Source organism: Lycorma delicatula, chromosome 1, assembly GCF_047948215.1.
Source record: "Lycorma delicatula isolate Av1 chromosome 1, ASM4794821v1, whole genome shotgun sequence".
NCBI classification, from domain to species: Eukaryota; Metazoa; Arthropoda; class Insecta; order Hemiptera; family Fulgoridae; genus Lycorma; species Lycorma delicatula.
Genome location: NC_134455.1, coordinates 125,027,430 through 125,049,669, shown reverse-complemented (window position 1 = coordinate 125,049,669; position 22,240 = coordinate 125,027,430). Strand labels below are relative to the sequence as shown.

The 22,240-nt window shown below is 29.7% G+C and overlaps 1 protein-coding gene across 1 annotated transcript in view; it reads left to right on the top strand.

Annotated features, from left to right (window-relative positions):
* Nucleotides 1-161: 161 nt before the first annotated feature.
* The window catches only part of Aldh (Aldehyde dehydrogenase), a 78,868-nt gene continuing 56,789 nt past the window's right edge, over nucleotides 162-22,240 (top strand). Inside the window, exons 1-2 of the mRNA XM_075360356.1 lie at nucleotides 162-372; nucleotides 5,948-6,052. Of these exons, the coding sequence (XP_075216471.1) occupies nucleotides 256-372; nucleotides 5,948-6,052 (222 nt within the window). The 5' untranslated portion in view covers nucleotides 162-255. The remainder of the gene's footprint in view (nucleotides 373-5,947; nucleotides 6,053-22,240) is intronic.

Below are 22,240 nucleotides of genomic sequence, written 5' to 3'. Positions count from 1 at the left end.
TGTTTTTAAATATTTTGAAGTAAATAGTTTTTTTATGAAAATTCGTAAATAATTTTTTTACTTTGTAAAATTGCATTATTATTTTTATTATTTTAAAAGGTTTGAACTAAATCACCAATCACAACAAAATGTTCTTTCGAAAGTTGGCAATAAAACTAGTGTGTGTGTACGTGGTGCAGCCGTTGTGTGTCAAGGGAATCGTGTTAGTGGTGTTAAGAAGTTTTGGTTATCAGTTGGAACTGAAGGTATATAAACATGATTCAAGCCATTAGCTCTAACATTTTAAGACGTTACCGTGTTCCGTTACAGCAGATGATGTCGTTTTCAGCTATACCACAACCAGTTAAGTCACCCAAAATTCCAGAAACCGGGGTGAGTTAAAATTTTTTCATGGTTAATATTATTTCTTTCAATGTTGATACTAATTCTCTTTGGAATTTTTTCTTTAGGATTGTCATCATTTTTATTTGTTAAATGCATTATGTAATCGAAAATTAAGATGAGCGTTGTAGCCTGAAACATTTTTAAAAGTTATATTTGTGGGTGATAACTTTTAATGCTGCACTTAACAATAGAAAGTTGTTTAAATGTTTATTCAGTAATAAACGTTAATATTTTAATAATTATAATGAATTTATTGATTTAGTTCAATGTTAAAATAAGTTTTCCAATGCCATTCCTAGTTGTAGAGTTAGCTTAGAGTTAAAAAATGAAACTGAAAATTCATTCACGAACTTTGTATAATGTAACCCGATTTCGAAGTCAAGAGTTCTAAGGTTCAAATCCAAGTAAGGGTAGTTACTTTTATATGGATTTGAATACAGATGTATATGAATGTAGTTGTGTTCTTTGGAGTACAGAGACCCTACTTGGTAATCAATCACATTTTCCAATCTGATATTGTAGAAATACCCGTATACTGTAAATATGTTTTCTCCAGGCAGAATAGTTGTAGAAAATGATCATAATTCACATTAATTAATTCACATATACATTAAAAATGTGAAAAACCATTGAGCTATGAGCTACTCATGTTGTTACACTGATATAAACAAAGTGACTGCCTGCCAACTAGCAGTCAGTTCTTGAACAGCGGCTCGTGTTTATTGTTGCCAAAACCCCAGGTGTAGTACATGGGACTTTTAAATTGAGCTTCTGCTCCAGATTTTGTCTGCTACTTCCAAAACCTGTTAAAGGGAGGTCCATAATATCAGTGAGTGTATATTTACACTACTGTAGTAATATGTTCAGGCAAAATAAATAATTGAATTACTGGTGTAATGACCAATATTAATTACTTATAGATTATTATATGAATAAATATATATATTGTGATTTATTATAATTATTATTATTATATATATAATATACATTACTGTAATATAATTTTATGTTGGGATATATAATTATAATATTAGAATATTTTGCAGAACATGAGATAAAAATATAATTAAGTGATTAAATTCACATTAGGTGTAAAAGTGATTTTCTTTTTTTATGTATGTATGTATTATATAATATATACACATACACACACTGTAATATTGTCTGATGCTGATGTTAAAAAGTAATTAAGTAAGTTGAATATATATATATATATTCAACTTGTATATCGGGTAATGAAAAGTAATGTGCACCCCCTCCTCTAACTTGTTTTTATAACTGAGACAACTGGATGTAGTTTACGGCATTCTTCTTTGTTACCTAGGGGCTACTTCAGTGAACGTGCATTTCGCTCTTTTTGATTTTTGGGCAATAGGGGCCAACTCATAAATTTCAAATGGGACCATTGGTCATTTGATATATCATTTTAAAGACCTCAAAAAAATGAGAAAAATGATACAATTAAAACTAAATTTGGTCAAAAATGGCGGCCAACAATATGTTTGTTAAAGAGAGCTAGAACTACAGTTGTATGCTCCCCTTTAATTTTCTTTGTTTCTTGAGGCATTCTGATTCTCTCTTTGGAAATTTTCTCCAGTAAGAGAGTCAACTCAGTAAGTCCCAATTTAGAGTATTCGACCTTCTGTGCAGGTTGGGGACAGAGGTGGCTCAAATATTTTAAATGGGACATATGGTCATGTGACATGTTGTTTTAAAAGTATTTTCAAGACTAGCAAAATGGTATCAAAAAGATGAAATTCTGATTATTTAAACCAAAATTGCAACAACAAATGTTATTACCTTAATTAGAAATTGAAAAAAAGGGTCAATCCATTTGAAGTGACCCAAGGATGGTTGATTAAAAAAATATGAATCTTACCCACTTGTTTCCTACATATCTCAGGGCTTTAAAATTTTTTTAAACTTTTTATTTAAGCAGTTATAGGCCATTTTTGTTGTTATGGTGCGCACACCTATTTTTGTGATTGTAAGAATTTACAGAAAAAATCATAGTTAAAACACTATTCGTCCTGGAAGGATAAAACAAAAAGAAATTTAATCAAATTTTTCAAGGTAAAAGATTGGATCACTGGTTTATTTTCCTATCTCTCTTCTTTCTATGAGAAAATTTCCAATAAAGTTGAACATGAGAAACAGTGGAATTTCACTTTTGGTAATTTTTTTCAAGAGACAGGGATGGAATACACAGTTTTGAATTTTTTTTTACATGTAGGTATATGTTAGTAGTTTTACCATAAATAGTATTAATGGTGATGTACTTACCCCTAAACTTTTATGAATTTTCAAAAAGTAATTTTTTTTTTTAAATTCAGATTTTGGCTTCAAATAACTCTGATGGGGCTGGTGTTAAAAATATCATATTTGCACAACTTACAGCGTCTTTGTAGATGTTTATGGCAAATAAATAGGTTTCTTGTGTACGCTTCTAATAAAAAAGTTATAACATCTCAAAAATCATGAAAAACCTTTTAAAAAGTGATACCATTTGACTCTAAATAAGTGCTCCAACAGGGTTTCTTATCTTCTTGGCATTTTAATATTTTTATACGTATTATTATAGTTGAAATAAACTTGTTTAAACCAATCAACTGCAGTGTTCATATTATAACAGGCGCTTGAAGTCATTTCCAGTTGTCAGGAAAATTCATGTTGCATCATTTAGCTTTGCAGTTTCTGACATTAGTCAGTGACCTGTTCATATCTTTATCGAGTGTCTCAAATTTCATCCTGTGTTTGGAAGTGTTTATTAAATAAATAAGTTTTATTTAATAATATTATATTTGAAAATTTTAAAATCAGTTAAATTTTTACATTATTTTCAAGTAATTTCACATAAAACAATGGAAGAGCAATGTTCCATAGGAATTTATCGAATGAAGAGTGTCATAAAACAGTGTATGGTAAACTGTCAAAAGAACTCATTAAAACTTGTGAATTTAGTGATGAAAACCAACAACTTATTTTTTACATGTTAATTCAGATGTCAGTAGCATTTGTAAATATTAAGAAAATATGTTTTTGCCAAAATTTAGTCACCTGTATGGATCGTTTTGTTGTGACCCTTTGAGAACTCATAAAAAACAGTTAAGAAAAACTTAAGACAAATAACATTAGAGCAAGCTCTTGAAGAACACATTTTTCCAAATTTAAATTTAGTTCCTGGAAAGTTTCTTTGTGTTAACTGTTTCAAAAGTATTTTTTCTCAGCAGAACAAAGAACTATATGAATGCAAAGACCAAGAGCAATATATTGCCCCACATCACAATATTGTATAAAGTCTTAAGTGTTGGTACTGATTTGCAAAGTCCTGAGAAAGTTGACATCACTTGAACTAGCTACAGTGATGGCTCGTTCTCACACAATTTCAAGAGAATTATCAGAAGAAATAACACAGCTGTTGGTTAACCATACTAAATAATAAACTTTCATTGCTACAAATACAGGCTATTTCATTGAAGAATAATTATAATTTTGCCACAATTTATTTTTTCTTCAATAGTGTTTACAAAAATAAACCAGTATAAAAATAAAAATGAATTCTTCGAAAAAAGATGTAGGCTACTCATTGAAATCTCAGTTTGGATAAGTTTTACAAGCATTTTTGAATCAAAATTGTACTAGGTTACTGGTACTGGTTAAGTTATCATTAAATTACGACCTATCATTAATAATTTTAAAAAAACTATTTTAAAACTCTGAAAATGTCAACTTCAACAACATAGGGGCCAAATATAAAAAATGTAAAGTTCAAAGCCTTAAATACTATAAAAACACTGCAAGTTGTGCAAATTTGAGATTTTTATCACCCCATCAGAGTTATTTGAAGCCAAAATTTGAATTTAAAAAAAAAAAATTAGTTTTTAAAAACTCATAAACTTTAAGAGGCAAGTTTATCACCATTAATATTATTTATGGTAAAACTATTAACATATATCTACATATAAAAAAATAATTCAAACTGTATATGCCATCCCCTGCCTCTTCAAAAAAATTACCAGAAGTGAAATTTCACTTTTTCTCGACTTCAACTTTATTGGTAATTTTCTCATAGAAAGAAGAGAGATAGGTAAATAAACCACTGGACCACTCTTTTACCTTGAGAAAATATGAATAAATTGCTTTTTATTTCATCCTTCCAGAACCAATAGTTTTTTAGTTATGACTTTTTCCGTAAACCCTTAGAATTGCAAAAATAGGCGTGCGCGCACCCTAACAAAAATGGCCCCGCAGGTAAACTACTTAAATAAAAAATTTAAAAAAATAGTTTTAAGGTCCTGAAACATATGGGAAACAAGTAGATAAGTTTCAATTTTTTTTTAATTGGTCAAGCAACCAGCTTATGTTTTTTTGGGACATTTAAAATGGATTGACCCAAAAGTTATTATTAAAATTTTTCAAACACTTCTTTAATGGAACTTAGTAATAAATTTTTAAAAAATTTAATAATTAATATACCCATTTTTTAACATTAAAATTTTAATTCATCAGTAGCAATGCCAGCAGCTGATCAACAATTTTTAAATTTATATTCATCATTGATTTTGTCATAAGTAGCCAATAGATGTTGAATTGTAACTGTTGTAACTGCATTAGTATTATTTTTGGATGAAGTTATGTATTTTTTTATCAATAAGCTTAATATAGAAAGTTTAAATACAATGGTCAAAAAATAAAAAATGGTAAAAAGATTAAGGAAATAAAAATTTAAAAAAAAATTAACTTAGCTTAAAAAATTTTAAGCGGACTTAGAAATTGGTTTTGTTTTTTAATGTTGTTAAAAAACCATAATCTGTGAGGGGGGAAACTCTAGGATAAAAACTGTTTTTTTTTCTTTCAATTCAAGAAAGAGTAAAAATAGTATTTTTATTTTTATTGGAAAAATAAAAATATATAAAGGAGATACCACATACAATTGCTCATGAGATAAAACATCACTTTCCAAATCTACTCCAATAACTTTTAAGGGTTTGTTCCTAAGATTTATTTATTGTTACAATTAACAGTGTTTTACTGAAAATTGCAGTCTTTTAAATCAAATTGGAAAGTCAGAAGGAATGAGAGGAGTTTTTGGTACATTTACTGTACCACTTACACTTGTAATAATCACTACCATTAATTGTTTTAAAGATGGAATTTAATTTTAGTACTAATGCATAGATAGAAGATCCTGGTTTCTTAGTAATTTAATAAGACAACGTAGTTTTAATTTTGGTATGTATGGAGGTAACCCATCCCACTCATTAGAATTTAAAAATTCAATATGTGAATCAACAGAACTGTCCTTATTTAAATTATTTATTCAATTTCTGTGAAAAGTTATCAAAGTTTAACTAGAAACTCATTTTGAAGCTTTAACTAGGAGCTCATTTTATCACTAATTAGTCACAGTGACTAAAAAAGAAATGTGCAATTCCTCAGAAAATGTCTGAAACCACATTCCCATGTGTTTATGAAGCAAGTCCATTTTTAAAATGAGTAAAAACATTAATTTTTTTTCTCTTAAAAATGATTACATCTGCAATGGGCTTACTTTTTGTTACAGATCTTTATTAACAATCAATGGTTGAAGTCTGTCTCTGGAAAAACATTCCCTACGATTGATCCTACCACTGGAAATGTAATTGCTGAAGTACAAAAAGGAGAAAAGGTAAATTTTTCTTTTGATGATACTTATATATGACTCATGAATATTAAACAGTTTCCCTAAATGTTGAATAAGATTTTCATTCTAATATTTATATTCTGCAATTCCTTGTTACAAAGGAATTAGAAATACTGTATTAATGCATTGGTTGGACCATACACCAACCAATACAAGGTTGGTATTGTACACTAACATCCTTTGCCTGTTCTACAATTTATTGTTTAAAGCAAATCAAATGGAAGTGAACAGTGACGTGAGAATATACATTGTGTTTCATTATTACTTTGATGATCTAAACATGATAGGAATTACTGGTTGGCAAAGCAGTTCTGTGTCAAGCCTTGTTTTTGATATTGAGGAAAGATTTTTTTTTTATGTGTGGCAGCATGGTATGCATTTTCTGTCTTTGAAACAAGTCCTCTTCTTAAATTCTTCACATACCTCCTGTGACAGCATTTCACAAGTCCAGCATCAACTAATCCTAATGTATTCATTAAAATTAACAGCTCTTTCCTTCAAAACAATAAATTCTAGTAATATTAATGAAAATAATGTTGGCAGTCAAATTGATTGTAATCGTTTTAAAAGTCCTGCTCCCTGAAAAACTTTACCAAAATTAAGATTTTGCATACAAATATTAATGCCTACGAAATGAAACTGAAGTATTTGAATTATTTCTTTCCAACAAATCCCATATTTTGTATATTTTTTAAACATTAGTTGACCAATAGAGAAGCTATATCTGAGCTAGATAACGTATAGCTAGCTTTTTATAGAACTGAACATAAAACAGAAGTCTCAGTTTTTGTTTAAATATTACTTTTTTAATAAGATTGAATATGACCATGTATTCATTGAAGAAATTAATTTTGAATTCTGAGCAATTCAATTCCCAAACTTAAAATTGTTGCTGATTGTAATTTTTTTTTTAAACGCCCCGAAGGCAACCGATCACCACTGTTAAGCAAAACACATTCACCTTGGAGTGTAGTGGCAGCAGCCTCTGCCCACCCTAGTAGTCTCCTGGGGCTTTCCCACCAGAGTTTTCCCAATTTCACTAGGACACACCAACTTCATCTTCCAGATAGCCGATATCCTCTTCCGCTAAGGAGCTATCCATCCCGCCCCTACTCTTAAGTTCCAGATGTGTGTTTTGTACATCCTTCACTTTGTGACCCACTCATACCTTGAGGGTTCTTTATGCCATCATCGGGCATTCCCTACCCCCCACTCATGAATGTGGGCAGACCCAAATACCCTAGGCAAAAAGACTACCTCCCTGGCCCTGCATGTCATACTGTTGGTAATTTATAGATCTCCTTCTGGTTCTTTTGAAACTTTTTTATGTAATTATTAGAAACTCTTTTTAAAACTCCTGAAAAAAAATCAATGTCATGGTGTGGCAATTTTATTGTTAAATTTATAGATAGTTTTAGTATTGTGATGAATGAACCATTAACACAGTTTGAATTAACAGAACTAGATATTATTTTCTAGTTCCTCTGTCATACTTATATTAACAGTATTTTTTCCAATTTACCTAAAGATAATTTTTAACATGTGCAGATGTTATGTGTTTCACATCACGTATGTCAGATTGAAGTAACAACATCATTTACTACTGAAAAATCCAACAAGACAATGATTACTTTTATTCTTTTAAAAGGATAACAATAACAATTTGAGAACGTTCTTGTCAGAAACAAATTGAGAGAAACAACATTATCAGCTTTATAACATATAATAATAACATTATCATCTGATAATTTTAACAACTATCTTAATGTTTTTTTGAGAAGCCTTTTTTTCTAGCTTGCTCTAGCAAAAAATAAAAGGTGAACTATGCTTGGATTATTAGAGGAGTTGTAAAATCTAATTTCATGCTGTTAAAATTTTATAAAACATCTGAATGTAGTTCTAAAATCTAAGTCATTATCCAGTAACTTTTAAAAATATTTTGAAAAATTGTAAATAAATTTATGATAATATTTGTTGTGCTAAAAGATAATATGATAATTTAATATCTAATTAACTATGGAATTATCTAAAATGAAAAAGTAGGTTTGGAGTAAAATATGTCTGATAGCTTTATCAAAAATACAAAAGAGATCAAATTCTATTATTTATCGCTTACTCATTCAACAGAGGAATTTAATAAATTTCTTCCAATGTCTGAAATAACAATATTTATTCATTTTAAACATCTTGTTTGGTTTAATTGATGATTAAGTATTTTTATTTTGGGTTTTTATCCAGGAAGTTAAAACTGGTATTTTAAATGTAAAGAAAACATTCACTTTATTCAAGATGAAAAGCCATTTATGTTGAATAAATGGCTACACTCACATATGAAGTACATCATCTCTTGGGGCTTCCTCAAAAAGTCAGATTGAGTTTCAAGATAAATACAAAAATGTTCAGAAGTTAAAATAAAATGTACAAATTAAATCTACATTTTAATTAATAAAGAAACATGTTGTATCTGTAAATCTATAACAGTTATTTTAAGAGTGGATATGTAATTTTAAACTACTCAATTCTGATTTAAAGGTATTAAATGAAATAAAAATAGAGCAAAATAAAAAAATGTTGATTTTGTAAATTGTTTTTTTTTTTTGTACATAGAAATACATTTTTAAAATTGACCAGAGGAGCCAAATGTATACCACCACTAGATAAGATGTTTCTGTTTATTGTATCATTCTAAAAAAAAGAAAAAGAGAAACATCACTGAATCAGCAATTATGTGTAAAAGACAAGCAGTAATTTCTTTTATTAGATATCGAGGTAAATTACTATTTGTGTGAAAAGAAGAATGATCATGATTTTTTTTTACAGTTTTTTGAGAATGTAAGCTTTATTAAATATCAAATAGCAACCAGTAATGAAACATTCTTTAATTTTGTTGGTTCCCACACTTTCTACAATTTTTGTTAAAGCTTTATCAAAATGTTATGGTTTCTTAAGTGCACAGATTATTTTATAAGAAAACAAAAGCATTATAATCATAATGCTTTTGTTTTACAATCACCATAGAAGAAAATTTCTTGTACTAATATATTCCTAAGTATTCTAGTGTTTATACTTTCAGTATTTTAATTGAAGTAGCCTGCATTTTAACTGTATAAATCAAGTGAGAAATGTTAGGAAAATGCATTATTTGTCTGGAATATGTCTGTAATGTAGTTACCACAGTAGATAGTTTTTATGTTATAATTAAAAAATAATTATTTTATGTCTATAGTTATTGTAAAGACAAAAAATTTTTTGGTGCAATACCAATTGATTAAGCATAAATTTTTTTTTACATAAAATAAATGAAAATATAAATTAATGATCAGTGATTTTTATCTGTTAATATGAGTACTTAGTTACTAATATCACAAATACAAACATATTGGTTACCACTGTATTTGTATGGGTGTTAAAAAAGGCCCGATCACTAAGTTTAATCTATAAAAATAGTTTAATGAGAAACTATTACATAATATAAATTACAGGAGTTGAAAATGATGTCCAATCACTTCTATACACTTGTCATGTTCTTGGCTACTCCTGTTAGCTGTACCCCATCTATTTTTTGGATGGCATTGGTAATGTTTGCCTTCAGTTCCTGCAGGGTATGTGGATTTCTCCTATCAACAATTTCTTTTAAGTAACCCCATGGAAAGAATTCTGTACTAATCAGATCAGGGAATCTTGGTTGGTGGCCATAATCCTTTAGAAATGATTCTTTTACTGAAAAATCCTGTAGCATTTATATGATAGAGCGAACTGTATAGCAAATAGGGCTCTCCTGTTTCAACCAGCAATCATGCTCATTCTCTTGCAGTAAGGCTGTGAACTGTTGGATTATTCCTTGGTAGATGGTAGCATCCACAGCTTTTTCAAAAAATAAGGGTCCTATTATTCGTCACCTTGAAACTGCATACCATATCCCTTGTTTTTGATGGGTGTAGAGGAGATTCAAAGAAAATGTGTAGGTTTTCTGACTCCAGGTAGTAGATTCTGACTATTAACATTATCACCAAGGGGAAACCCCATGCTTCATCTGTGAGGTACGTGATCAAAAATGTCAGTGTTGCCACTAATGATGTTTTTGGACCATTGACAGTAGTGAATCCTTTTAGTATATTTAGCATTAGTTAGCTCATGGAAAACCTGCATTCGATACAGATGAAATTTCAGCATTTTCCTCACTGCAGTATGGGCTGAACCTAGTCAAATGTTCTCTTCCCAGCTTAATCTCCAGCAAAAATTTATGAATAGATCTTGTAACTTCCAGTTTGTCCTGTAGGACCTGCATCATTAAAACTGACCTGTGTTGGGTATGTTTACATACCTGACAGTGTTAACACCAAACCTCTCACAAAAGTTTTTAAATAACTTCTGAGTAACACTTTTCACTGGTGTTTCCTTTTAAAATTTCCTTTTTAAAAGAATATCGCCGACATGAGATTTTGTCTCTAAATAAGTTCCCATCATGAATACACATTTTTCAAAAACTAAGGCTTAACACTCAGACTGACAGTACTCAAATATGCAGGCAATAAACAGTCCTCCCCACTCTAGCCCCAGTCATATCAACATCTTCCACATTATTTTACCCATTTTTCACCAATATATGCATTTTAACAAAAATATGGGTTTTGTATAAACTACTGAGTGATGGGGTCTCTTTTAAGTTTAACACTATATGCTTTCTGCAATTGGTTTTGTTGTGTAATTTCTGTTTGCAGTTGGGAAAGTCAGTATTCAGTATTCTAAATTGTTTTAAGATTGCAAAAAAATTATCTAATATTTAAGAAATATGTTGGAAAGTACATTTTTAAACACAGATAAATTTTTATAATGGTTATGAGGTCATTTTCACCCCTAAATCTGTACATTCTAGTAGACAATTTACTCATTAGCAAACTAATTTGGTTTCACCAAATTAGGTTAAAAGATTCCAGTACTTCAATTTGCTAATAAAATCAAACTCAAGTTGTTTTAAGGATTTAGACAGTGCCTTTCTTTTAATGTCAGATATTCTCTATGTGAAATGTAAGTACAAAAAACCTCCATTCTTTAAAGTAATTCAGATTTTTACACACGCATTAAAATTATTAACTTCAGTTTTTATAAGTTATGATTATTTTTTTAACTGGGAAAGGTTTATAATGACATTTTTCACTTATTTAATTTGGTTAGATATTGGTATTTCAATTTTTTATTTCTTCTTGGTAAAAAAATTCCATTTCAGTTTAAATAGAGATTTATTTAATGAAAGCACGCTGATAATGTATGGAGTGTTATTTCATTTATCTTTTTTTCTAATTTTAACAGTGTACTTATGTACTTTTGTTTTATCAATGTTTTAAATTAAATTTTTTATCAGAGTCTAATTATTTATTTATAAGTTGTTACAGTTCATAATTGAACCATTGTATATTTTCTTAGAAATAATGAAATGATTCATGAAATTAATGTTGGTGTTCACTTTTATTTATTTATTTTTACAAACAGTTTTCTGTTTAAGAGTTATGAAAATAAAATTTAAAAAAACTGGATACAAATTTAACAATTTTTTTTAAAAAATATGTACAAACTTGATGGAAAAAATTTATGTGGCAGATCTGCATCTCACTATAATGATCTAAAATATGAGACCAACTGTTTATAAGATCACAGTGTGTGTGCAGTATTTCACATTGTAGAAACCAGGCATACTTTTTAGTTTTAGGTTAAATATATATCCAGTGGTATATTTGTAGTTGATATCTAGATGTTGATAGTTTCATCAATATTGATATCGGATAAGCTGAGTTTTAGTTTCCTGTATTACTGCAATTTGATTATTAAAATATTTTTAGTGTCTGAAACACCTGCATTTGCACCTTTCTTTAGTATTTTGGTGTTGTTTTCTAACTCTTCATTAAAGTTTTTAATGACAGTGTTTCTTAATTTTCACATTGTTCCATTAACATCTGAAATAATGGCAATTTTTTCAAAGACAAAAACCTGGTTAAAAGACCTCCAAGCCAATATTGTTAGATTAGCTAATCTGTTATCTCAAAAGTTGTTTTTACTTCCACTATGATAATTACAATAATTATTAATTATTTCAGCATTTATGTAATACTTCTTACTGTACTTGACCTTTTTTTTTATTTTATACTTTTGGTCTTCCATGGGGCTGTATGAGCAAGTTCCTACTGAAAATTTAGCCAGGTTCTCCATCAGATGTTAAACCTACAGTAAATGCAAGTAGCATATGGTATAAACAATATGACATCTTCCATCTATTAATTTTACCTAATGTTCATTTAGAAAATTATCATTAATATGGCTTTATGGTACTGTCAATAACAATGATTTTAATAAATTAGAAAATAGAAGTTGTTAATTCAATTGACACTATTGTGAGTTTATCTCTTGCTCATTTTTTTTCTTTTCATTCTGACCATATGGATCATATTTGCATAGTTTTGACTTCTTTTTCTTTTCCAAAAGGTTTTCATTCTTCTGCTCTGTTGTCAGCTTTCTTTCATCCATCAATTCAGTTTAACCCCTTTTTTTCTTTCTCTGTGGAAACTTAGATTCGCGAATAATTTTTCTAAATTTATCTGTCCTTACACAGATCCAAAGAAATATTTAATGTTTTTAGATCTGTTTCTATTTCTTTAAACCAGTTGGTCTTTGTGGCTCTTTTTATGTAGAAATTAAATATTTGTTTTGTCACTCTTTGGTTGTTCATTCTGTATAGATGTCCATAAAACTGTAATCTTCTTTTCCGGATTAAGTCCCCTATTTTTTCTGTGTATTTGTAAATTTCTTTTTCAATTTGTAAATTCCATCTTCATAATTTAATCCGTAATTTTTCCTTAAAATTCTTTTTGCTACTTTTGATATTTCTTGTTTTGAAAAAACTGCAAACATTTTGCCCCCATACAGTGTTTCAGGTAGGATTTGACAAGGATTTTTTATTGTAAATTTTCTTCATGAAATGATAGGAAGTTTCCATTTTTCGTTCTCACTTCTTCATCCCATTTTTTTTTTTTTCAGTGTTATGATTTCTCCCAGTACTCTACTTATTTCTTTGTTGTCAGAAATTTTAAGGGTTTTGAGTTCTTTTCTCTTTGTCATTGGAAAACCAGTTAGTTTTTTATAAGAAATTTGAAAATTAATTTTGCTTGCACATACACTTAGTTTTGAATTTTCATTTTAATCTCGTCTCTATCTCTTGAAAAGATTGCAGTATCATCTACAAAGACGAGAATGTTTGTATTTATGAATTTAGGTTTTTGCCCATTTTTATGTTTTTGTGTATATTTAACTTTTTGAATTCTTTCTCTCATTCTCTTATAACTTTTTCTAGGACACTTAAAGAGGATTGGAGACTGTCTATCTCCTTGCCTTACTCCATTTTTAATTTTGAATGGTTCTGAAAGTTCCCTTAAGAATTTCAATTTTGATTTTTTGTTTCTTTTATAATGTTTATTGTCTTGGGATCTATTCTAAATTCTTCAAGGATTTTAAGTAGAAATTCCCTGTGGATGGAATTGTTGGCTTTCTTAAAATCTATAAAAATTGTAATTAATTATGGATTTTTAATTTTTTGTTATAGTAAAATTTATTTTAGATTAATAATTTGCTCTACACAACTTCTTCCAGGTTTAAATCCACCTTGAATGGAAAACTTTGTATGGGACTGACAACAGTGAAATTTATTATTGCTGTCTTACTCATTTATTATTCTTTTGAAGAAATAATTTTACCTGTTTACATGTATCTTTTTATAAATAAGAGCTGAAACAAGTGTGCTTCTTCAAAGAATGAATTTTTGTTTGTAATGTTATTTATCATTGTTTTTTTGTATGTAAATGTAATATTGTTACCAAGTTTTATATTTAACTTTTACCTTGAACATACAGATTATAATCTTGAAAATCCATTGTGAGTTTTAATTAATGTACTTCTTTTCATTTATTTTTGGTGAATTGAATGTACATATGGTGATGATATTTCCTGTAGCATATGCATCAGGGTTGTAAGGTCATGGTGTCATAATTTAAGTGAGATTTACCTAGTTAAAACTTGACATTTCTTTTTGTCACTGTAGTTAATTATATCTTTTTCTTGTATGTTTTTTTGTTAAAAGTCGTTAAAGCAACTTTTACTTGTATGTTGTTTTGTGAAGTATTCACTAAGTTTTATTTTCTTGACATTTGTCTTTTCACATAAACTTGAAGCAATTATTATAGTTTAGCTATAGTTTTGACTCACACCATTCAATAACAGCTGCACTAACTGTAATAAAAATTAAGGAAAAATTTGCTGTAATCCTAATTTAATGCTAAACTTAAACTGCTTCCTGTGTGCTAAATTATATTATTACATCATAACTTATTTAGTGATGAGAGTTCTTTCTGTTCATTTATACAATAATAATCTTTGTGTTTATACAATAATTATAATATATTTACTCGAATAAGATGTGAATCTGAAAAATAATAGTGTAGTTTTTGGGGAAAAGTAATATGTAAAATTTTTAATTTATTTTTTGTACAATAAAAATTAAATACTAAAATATGTACTTTAAAATTAAATAATCATTAAATACTACATTACATACAAAAATTACAGTGCATTGTTAAATATTGTAAAAAATATAGACTAGGCTAAAATATGAAGTAGGCTAGTTGACAACAAAAAAGAACGAAGAGCATATTGTAGCAAATATTGTACGATCATTTTAAAAGACAAGCAACTTAAAACATTGATATGGTAAATCTAAAGAAGGATTTTTACTTGATTTTTTAATTTTCATTGCCGTTTTAATCTCCAGTTTCAGTAGGGGCACAATCATCTTCATCATCCTATATGGCAGTCTTTACTTCCATCTAGGCTGTTAGAAATGCAGCATTTCATAAAGCTCTTTACTACCAATCATTTGAAGTAAGATCATGTGCAGCCAAGATTCACTTTCATATTTATGTCAAACTGAGCTTTTTCAGTCTTCCTGTTGGAGTCATTTCATGGACTGTAGTCTCACCATCCTTTGTGAATGTAAGTGTTTCAAATGGGCCTTGAAAGGTCAATAAATACAAACATCTAGTGATTGGAGTAATGACATCATTCCAGTAAATATAAAATCTTGCACTATTTTATTTTCACAAAGTCTTTTTCACATTATTCATGAAAACTGTCATCACTAACATACTTTTCAATTTTAGAAGAGCACTCACATTCATTTTACCCTCTCTAAAACTAGCACATTATATCCATACATCTTTTTCTTGGCACCTAACAATGACACCACCAGGTGATTTTTCATTCTTTGGAAGGGTTTTTCTTTTAAATAAATAAATGGGTAAAGTTTCATCATCTGCATGTTTTATCAACATGACAGTACATCACTGTTTTTCATATCCTCGAAAATGCAAACCAACAGTTTTATCACAGACAGCATTAATTGTTGAATATTTGGGCTTGCTGAAGTAAATGGTGTTTGATTGATCAGCATTTCTTATCTGACCCATTAAAATGTTATTTTCTTGTTATAACTGAATTAGATATCTCTGGAAGGTCTATAATTTTTCCTCAAAGGCATCCGGCAAACATTGATAGAGTGCATTTTCATATCAATAATTCATATCTATTATAAAGTGATTTAACAGTCTTTGACTTGCTTTAACATTTTCAAATCATTAAGCCTCACAACTTGACCATCACCAGTTTCAAGAAAATTCACAGGTTGATCATATTTATAGTGAAGTGAAAAAATTTGCAAAAAGCAAGGTTCAAGTAATTACAAACAAATAATTTTCATTTAATATGAAATGTATAAAATTAATCAATAAATTTATAAAAATAAATTACAGTTTATATTTAATTCACCCTCATATGTTGATGACATACAGAAGAGCAATAATTTACCTTTTATTGTTCTAAATAAAATGGGAAAAACTTATATCTTCTTTTATCTACCTCAGTGCAGATGTTTGAAATTGTATTAAAAAACCCTTTACAATTTGTTCCAGTTTATCTTGCTACTCTAGTGCATTTAAAGCATCTGAGATAAAATCATCAAAGTGATTTACTCTTAAGAGTAATGTTGTTCACTGTATACCCATTCCTTATGGTGAACAGAGTGAAGATGTCACTTGTAGGGCTGATATCTCCTGCATTTTGTGGACTAGGCATGCTTATATGTAGCTGTGTATTTAAGCTCATTGAAGAAGGCAAAGGAAACTATTTCATCCCTCACATTCTCTAATTAGCTGGGCATGAGATGTTCTTGAATGGCTATGATATTTTTGGTTGTGACTTGTGATATTACAATTATTTATACAAGGCCATTTACTTGTCCACCAGGCTGGTTTAGTGGTTAGCTGGTCATCGCAAATCAGCAGATTTCGAAGTCAAAAGTTCTAAGGTTCAAATCCTAGTAAAGGACTTTTATAAGGATTTGAATACTAGATTGTGGATACCAGTGTTCTTAGGTGGTTGGGTTTCAATTAACCTTACATCTCAGGAATGGTCAACCTGAGACTGTACATGACACTTCATTTACATTCATTCATATCTTCCTCATACATCCTCTGAAATACCTTGTGGTGGTTCCGGAGGCTAAACAGAAAAAAAGAAAGGCCATTTGCTTCTTTTCTTTTTTTTTGAATAATGTGTATTTAAAGCTGAATATTTGACTTCCTTAAGGTATGTGAATTTGTTTAGGAGGTATGCATTTCTACCAAAGATAAAAAAATCACTGACAGAAAACAAAGCATTTCCAGGCTCATTTATATAAGAACTTTCTTTGAATTTCTGAATCAACATTTATATCCATTCTATGTAGATATTGGCCATTAAAAGTGTTCATTACATGGAGTTATATTGATACAGTTTTTTTTTTTAATTTTTTAAGTTATCTTTCCAATATATGTACATATTTCATATAAAATATTCATTAGATAAGGTCAGATTATAAGTTCAAGTGGTTTATCATCTACTTGAACATTATTAAACACAAAATAGAGAGTATTAATCATTAATCACATATATTTACTTTTGTATATGCGTCCTCATGTGAATCTTTTCTACTTATTCAGTTACATAATAATATTTTGTAAAAGGCTCATTTTAATCGAATATTTTATTATGTAATTTTTAAGTAGAAATTAAATTATATCCACTCCTTTGAACTAGATCCTGCTTGTAATTACTCTCTTATGACCCCATTTATCTGTCAAATTCTCCTTCTAAAATAGGTTTATATATGTTCTTTGACTTTTTTGCTTATTTATTGTTAACTTTTCATTGCTATAAAGCACCATCCTACACTTCATACAAACATTTTTCAAAATTCTCATTTGCTTAAAAAATATTTTTCTTTATTTTTTAATCTATATTTGGAATCTACATTTTTTTTCATTAATCAAAGCTCACTTGTAATATTATTACTTAACTAAAAACTTACTTTTTTTTTTGATTGCATGTTCAGTAAATTGATCCATTCAGTTAATTCTTGATTAATTCAGTTATATATATTTTTTTAAAATTCAATGAAAAAATGTAAATAAAACCAAAATAAATTTTTTCTAGTCAATTTTTGAGAATTGTTGGTTATAACTTGGATCTATTTTGTGTCATGTAATAATGGAATATGAATCAAATTACAGCTAAATTTAAAAGTTATTAATCTTTTATCAGCAATTTTTTTCATAGAAGTCAGTTTTTATAATTCCAAAATGTTAAATTAAATTCTAAGAATTATTTCAAAATTTTACATCTTGGGCAATTTTTTTTCATATTAATTAAACCAAAATTGAATTAAAAGGGAATATTTAATATTAAGAGGAATTCTATATTTTTTTAAAATGTGTTTTGTCGATGTTAAATAAAACTCTTATTTTTGGAGATTATTAAAAAAAACATAATTTCTCTTTTCTTGTTACAATATTACTATTTACATTGATTGGGCTGTGAATTTGTTGATTGTTGAAAGAATAAGTAAAATAGTAAGTGCAGTTTTAATCACAACTGTTTATAACATGTTAAAAGATGATTTAACAACCCTATAAAGTATGACTATATTTAAGATTTGTATTTAACTGTCATATTTCAAATATATAACTAATCTGTTTGAAAAATTGTTTTGGTATAGATCATATGTGGTAGTAACATTCCTATGACATAGTGGTTCCCTTTCCTGTGACATTCCTTTCATCTGAATTTAACAGTGAATTTTAACTTATAGCAAAAAAAAAATGTATAACATTTTTTTAATCTTTAAATTTGTCTTGTAAATCATGATTTAATTTTACTTTTAATATTAACTTAATTTTTTATATTTAAAAATTGCCATAGCTATGATTTCATAATGCATGTGCATCAGTCATAATTTTATAGGGGAAAGTGTTTTTTTATAGTGCAGAAATTTTCTCCATTTATCGATGCTTTTCAGTAAAAAACCAGGTAAATGTATAATCATGTGATCTTTTTTTTCTTTTCTATTTTTTGTCTTCAGTCATTTATTCGACTGGTTTGATGCAGCTCTCCATGATTCCTTATCTAGTGCTAGTGGTTTCATTTCAGTATACCCTCTACATCCTACAACCCTAACAATTTGTTTTACATATTCCAAACATGGCCTGCCTACACAATTTTTTCCTTCTACCTGTCCTTCCAATATTAAAGCAACTATTCCAGGATGCCTTAGTATGTGGCCTATAAGTCTGTCTCTTCTTTTAACTACATTTTTTCCAAATGCTTCTTTCTTCATCTATTTGCCGCAATACCTCTTCATTTGTCACTTTATCCATCCATCTGATTTTTAACATTCTCCTATAGCACCACATTTCAAAAGCTTCTAATCTTTTCTTCTCAGATACTCCGATTGTCCAAGTTTCACTTCCATATAAAGCGACACTCCAAACATACACTTTCAAAAATCTTTTCCAGACATTTAAATTAATTTTTGATGTAAACAAATTATATTTCTTACTGAAGGCTCGTTTAGCTTGTGCTATTCGGCATTTTATATTGCTCCGGCTTCGTCCATCTTTAGTAATTCTACTTCCCAAATAACAAAATTCTTCTACCTCCATAATCTTTTCTCCTCCTATTTTCACATTCAGTGGTCCATCTTTGTTATTTCTACCACATTTCATTACTTTTGTTTTGTTCTTGTTTATTTTCATGCGATAGTTCTTGCGTAGGACTTCATCTATGCCGTTCATTGTTTCTTCTCAATCCTTTTTACTCTCGGCTAGAATTACTATATCATCAGCAAATCGTAGCATCTTTATCTTTTCACCTTGTACTGTTACTCTGAATCTAAATTGTTCTTTAACATCATTAACTGCTAGTTCCATGTAAAGATTAAAAAGTAACAGAGATAGGGAACATCCTTGTCGGACTCCCTTTCTTATTAGGGCTTCTTTCTTATGTTCTTCAATTATTACTGTTGCTGTTTGGTTCCTGTACATGTTAGCAATTGTTCTTCTATCTCTGTATTTGAACCCTAATTTTTTTTTTTTAAAATGCTGAACATTTTATTCCAGTCTACGTTATCGAATGTCTTTTCTAGGCCTATAAATGCCACCCACCGGGTTGGTCTAGTGGTTAACGCGTCTTCCCAAATCAGCTGATTTGGAAGTCGACAGTTACAGCGTTCAAGTCCTAGTAAAGCCAGTTATTTTTACACGGATTTGAATGCTAGATCGTGGATACCGGTGTTCTTTGGTGGTTGGGTATCAATTAACCACACATCTCAGGAATGGTCGGACTGAGAATGAACAAGACTACACTTCATTTACACTCATACATATCATCCTCATTCATCCTCTGAAGAATTATCTAAACAGTAGTTACTGGAGGCTAAACAGGAAAAAGGAAGGAAGGTCTATAAACGCCAAGTATGTTGATTTGTTTTTCTTTAATCTTCCTTCTACTCTTAATCTGAGGCCTAAAATTGCTTCCCTTGTCCCTATACTTTTCCTGGAACCAAATTGGTCTTCTCCTAACACTTCTTCCACTCTCCTCTCAATTCTTCTGTATAGAATTCTAGTTAAGATTTTTGATGCATGACTAGTTAAATTAATTGTTCTGTATTATTCACATTTATCTGCCCCTGCTTTCTTTGGTATACTGACTATAACACTTTTTTTTAATTCTGACGGAACTTCCCCTTTTTCATAAATATTACACACCAGCTTGTATAATCTATCAATCGCTTCCTCACCTGCACTGTGCAGTAATTCTACAGGTATTCCGTCTATTCCAGGAGCCTTTCTGCTATTTAAATCTTTTAATGCTCTCTTAAATTCAGATCTCAGTATTGTTTCTCCCATTTCATCATCCTCAACTTCCTCTTCTTCCTCTATAACACCATTTTCTAATTCATTTCCTCCGTATAACTCTTCAATATATTCCACCCATCTATCGACTTTACCTTTCGTATTATTTATTGGTGTACCATCTTTGTTTAACACATTATTAGATTTTAATTTATGTACCCCAAAATTTTCCTTAACTTTCCTGTATGCTCCGTCTGTTTTACCAATGTTCATTTCTCTTTCCACTTCTGAACACTTTTCTTTAATCCACTCTTCTTTCGCTAGTTTGCACTTCCTGTTTATAGCATTTCTTAATTGTCGGTAGTTCTTTTTACTTTCTTCATCACTAGCATTCTTATATTTTCTACGTTCATCCATCAGCTGCAATATATCGTCCGAAACCCAAGGTTTTTCTGCTGATTTAAGAAATTCCTTTTTAACATTCTCCCATTCTTCTTCTACATTTTCTACCTTATCTTTTTTACTCAGACCTCTTGCGATGTCCTCCTCCAAAATCTTCTTTACCTCCTCTTCCTCAAGCTTCTCTAAATTCCACCGATTCATCTGACACCTTTTCTTCAGGTTTTTAAACCTCAATCTACATTTCATTATCACCAAATTATGGTTGCTATCAATGTCTGCTCCTGGGTAAGTTTTGCAGTCAACGAGTTGATTTCTAAATCTTTGTTTAACCATGATATAATCTATCTGATACCTTGCAGTATCGCCTGGCTTTTTCCAAGTGTATATTCTTCTATTATGATTTTTAAATTGGGTGTTGGCAATTACTAAATTATATTTCGTGCAAAACTCTATAAGTCGGTCCCCTCTTTCATTCCTTTTGCCCAGCCCGTATTCACCCACTATATTTCCTTCCTTGCCTTTTCCAATGCTTGCATTTCAATCTCCAACTATTATTAAATTTTCATCTCCTTTTACGTGTTTAATTGTTTCATCAATCTCTTCATATACACACTCTACCACATCATCATCATGGGCGCTTGTAGGCATATAGACATTAACAATCGTTGTCGGTTTAGGTTTTGATTTTATCCTTATTACAGTGATTCTATCGTTATGCGTTTTGAAATATTCTACTCTCTTCCCTATCTTCTTGTTCATTATGAAACCTACTCCTGCCTGCCCATTATTTGAAGCTGAGTTAATTATTCTAAAATCACCTGACCAAAAGTCGCCTTCCTCTTCCCACCGAACCTCACTAATTCCTACTACAACCACATTTATCCTATCCATTTCCCTTTTTAAATTTTCTAGCCTACCAACCTTTTTTAAACTTCTAACATTCCACACTCCGACTCGTAGAATGTTATTTTTTAATTTTCTGGTGACCCCTTCCTTAGTAGTCCCCGCCCGGAGATCCGAACGGGGGACTAGTTTATCTCCGGAATATTTTACCAAGGAAGGCGCCTCCATCATTGCTATATAAAAATGCAGAGAGCCACATTTTCTTGGAAAAAAAGCAGGTGTAGTTTTCCATTGCTTTCAGCTGCGCAGTACTCAGAGGACTGAGTGATGTTGATATGGCTGTTTAAGTCATCCTGACTCACGCCCCTAACAACTACTGAAAGAGCTGCTGCCCTCTTTCAGGAATCATTCCTTAGTCTGGCTCTCAACAGATACCTCTCCGATATGGTTGCACCTTCGGTCCAGCTAATCTGTATCACTGAGCACTCAAGCCCCCTCACCAACGGCAAGGACTCATGATTCATAGAGGAGGTCATATGATCTATTGAATGTTAAAAATTTGTCAAGTAAATACCAAGAAATTATTGTATAAAATAATTATAAAAAATAATAAATCAATTTTTTTAATGATTGAAGAAGAATGTATAGAAAAACTTAGCCTTTT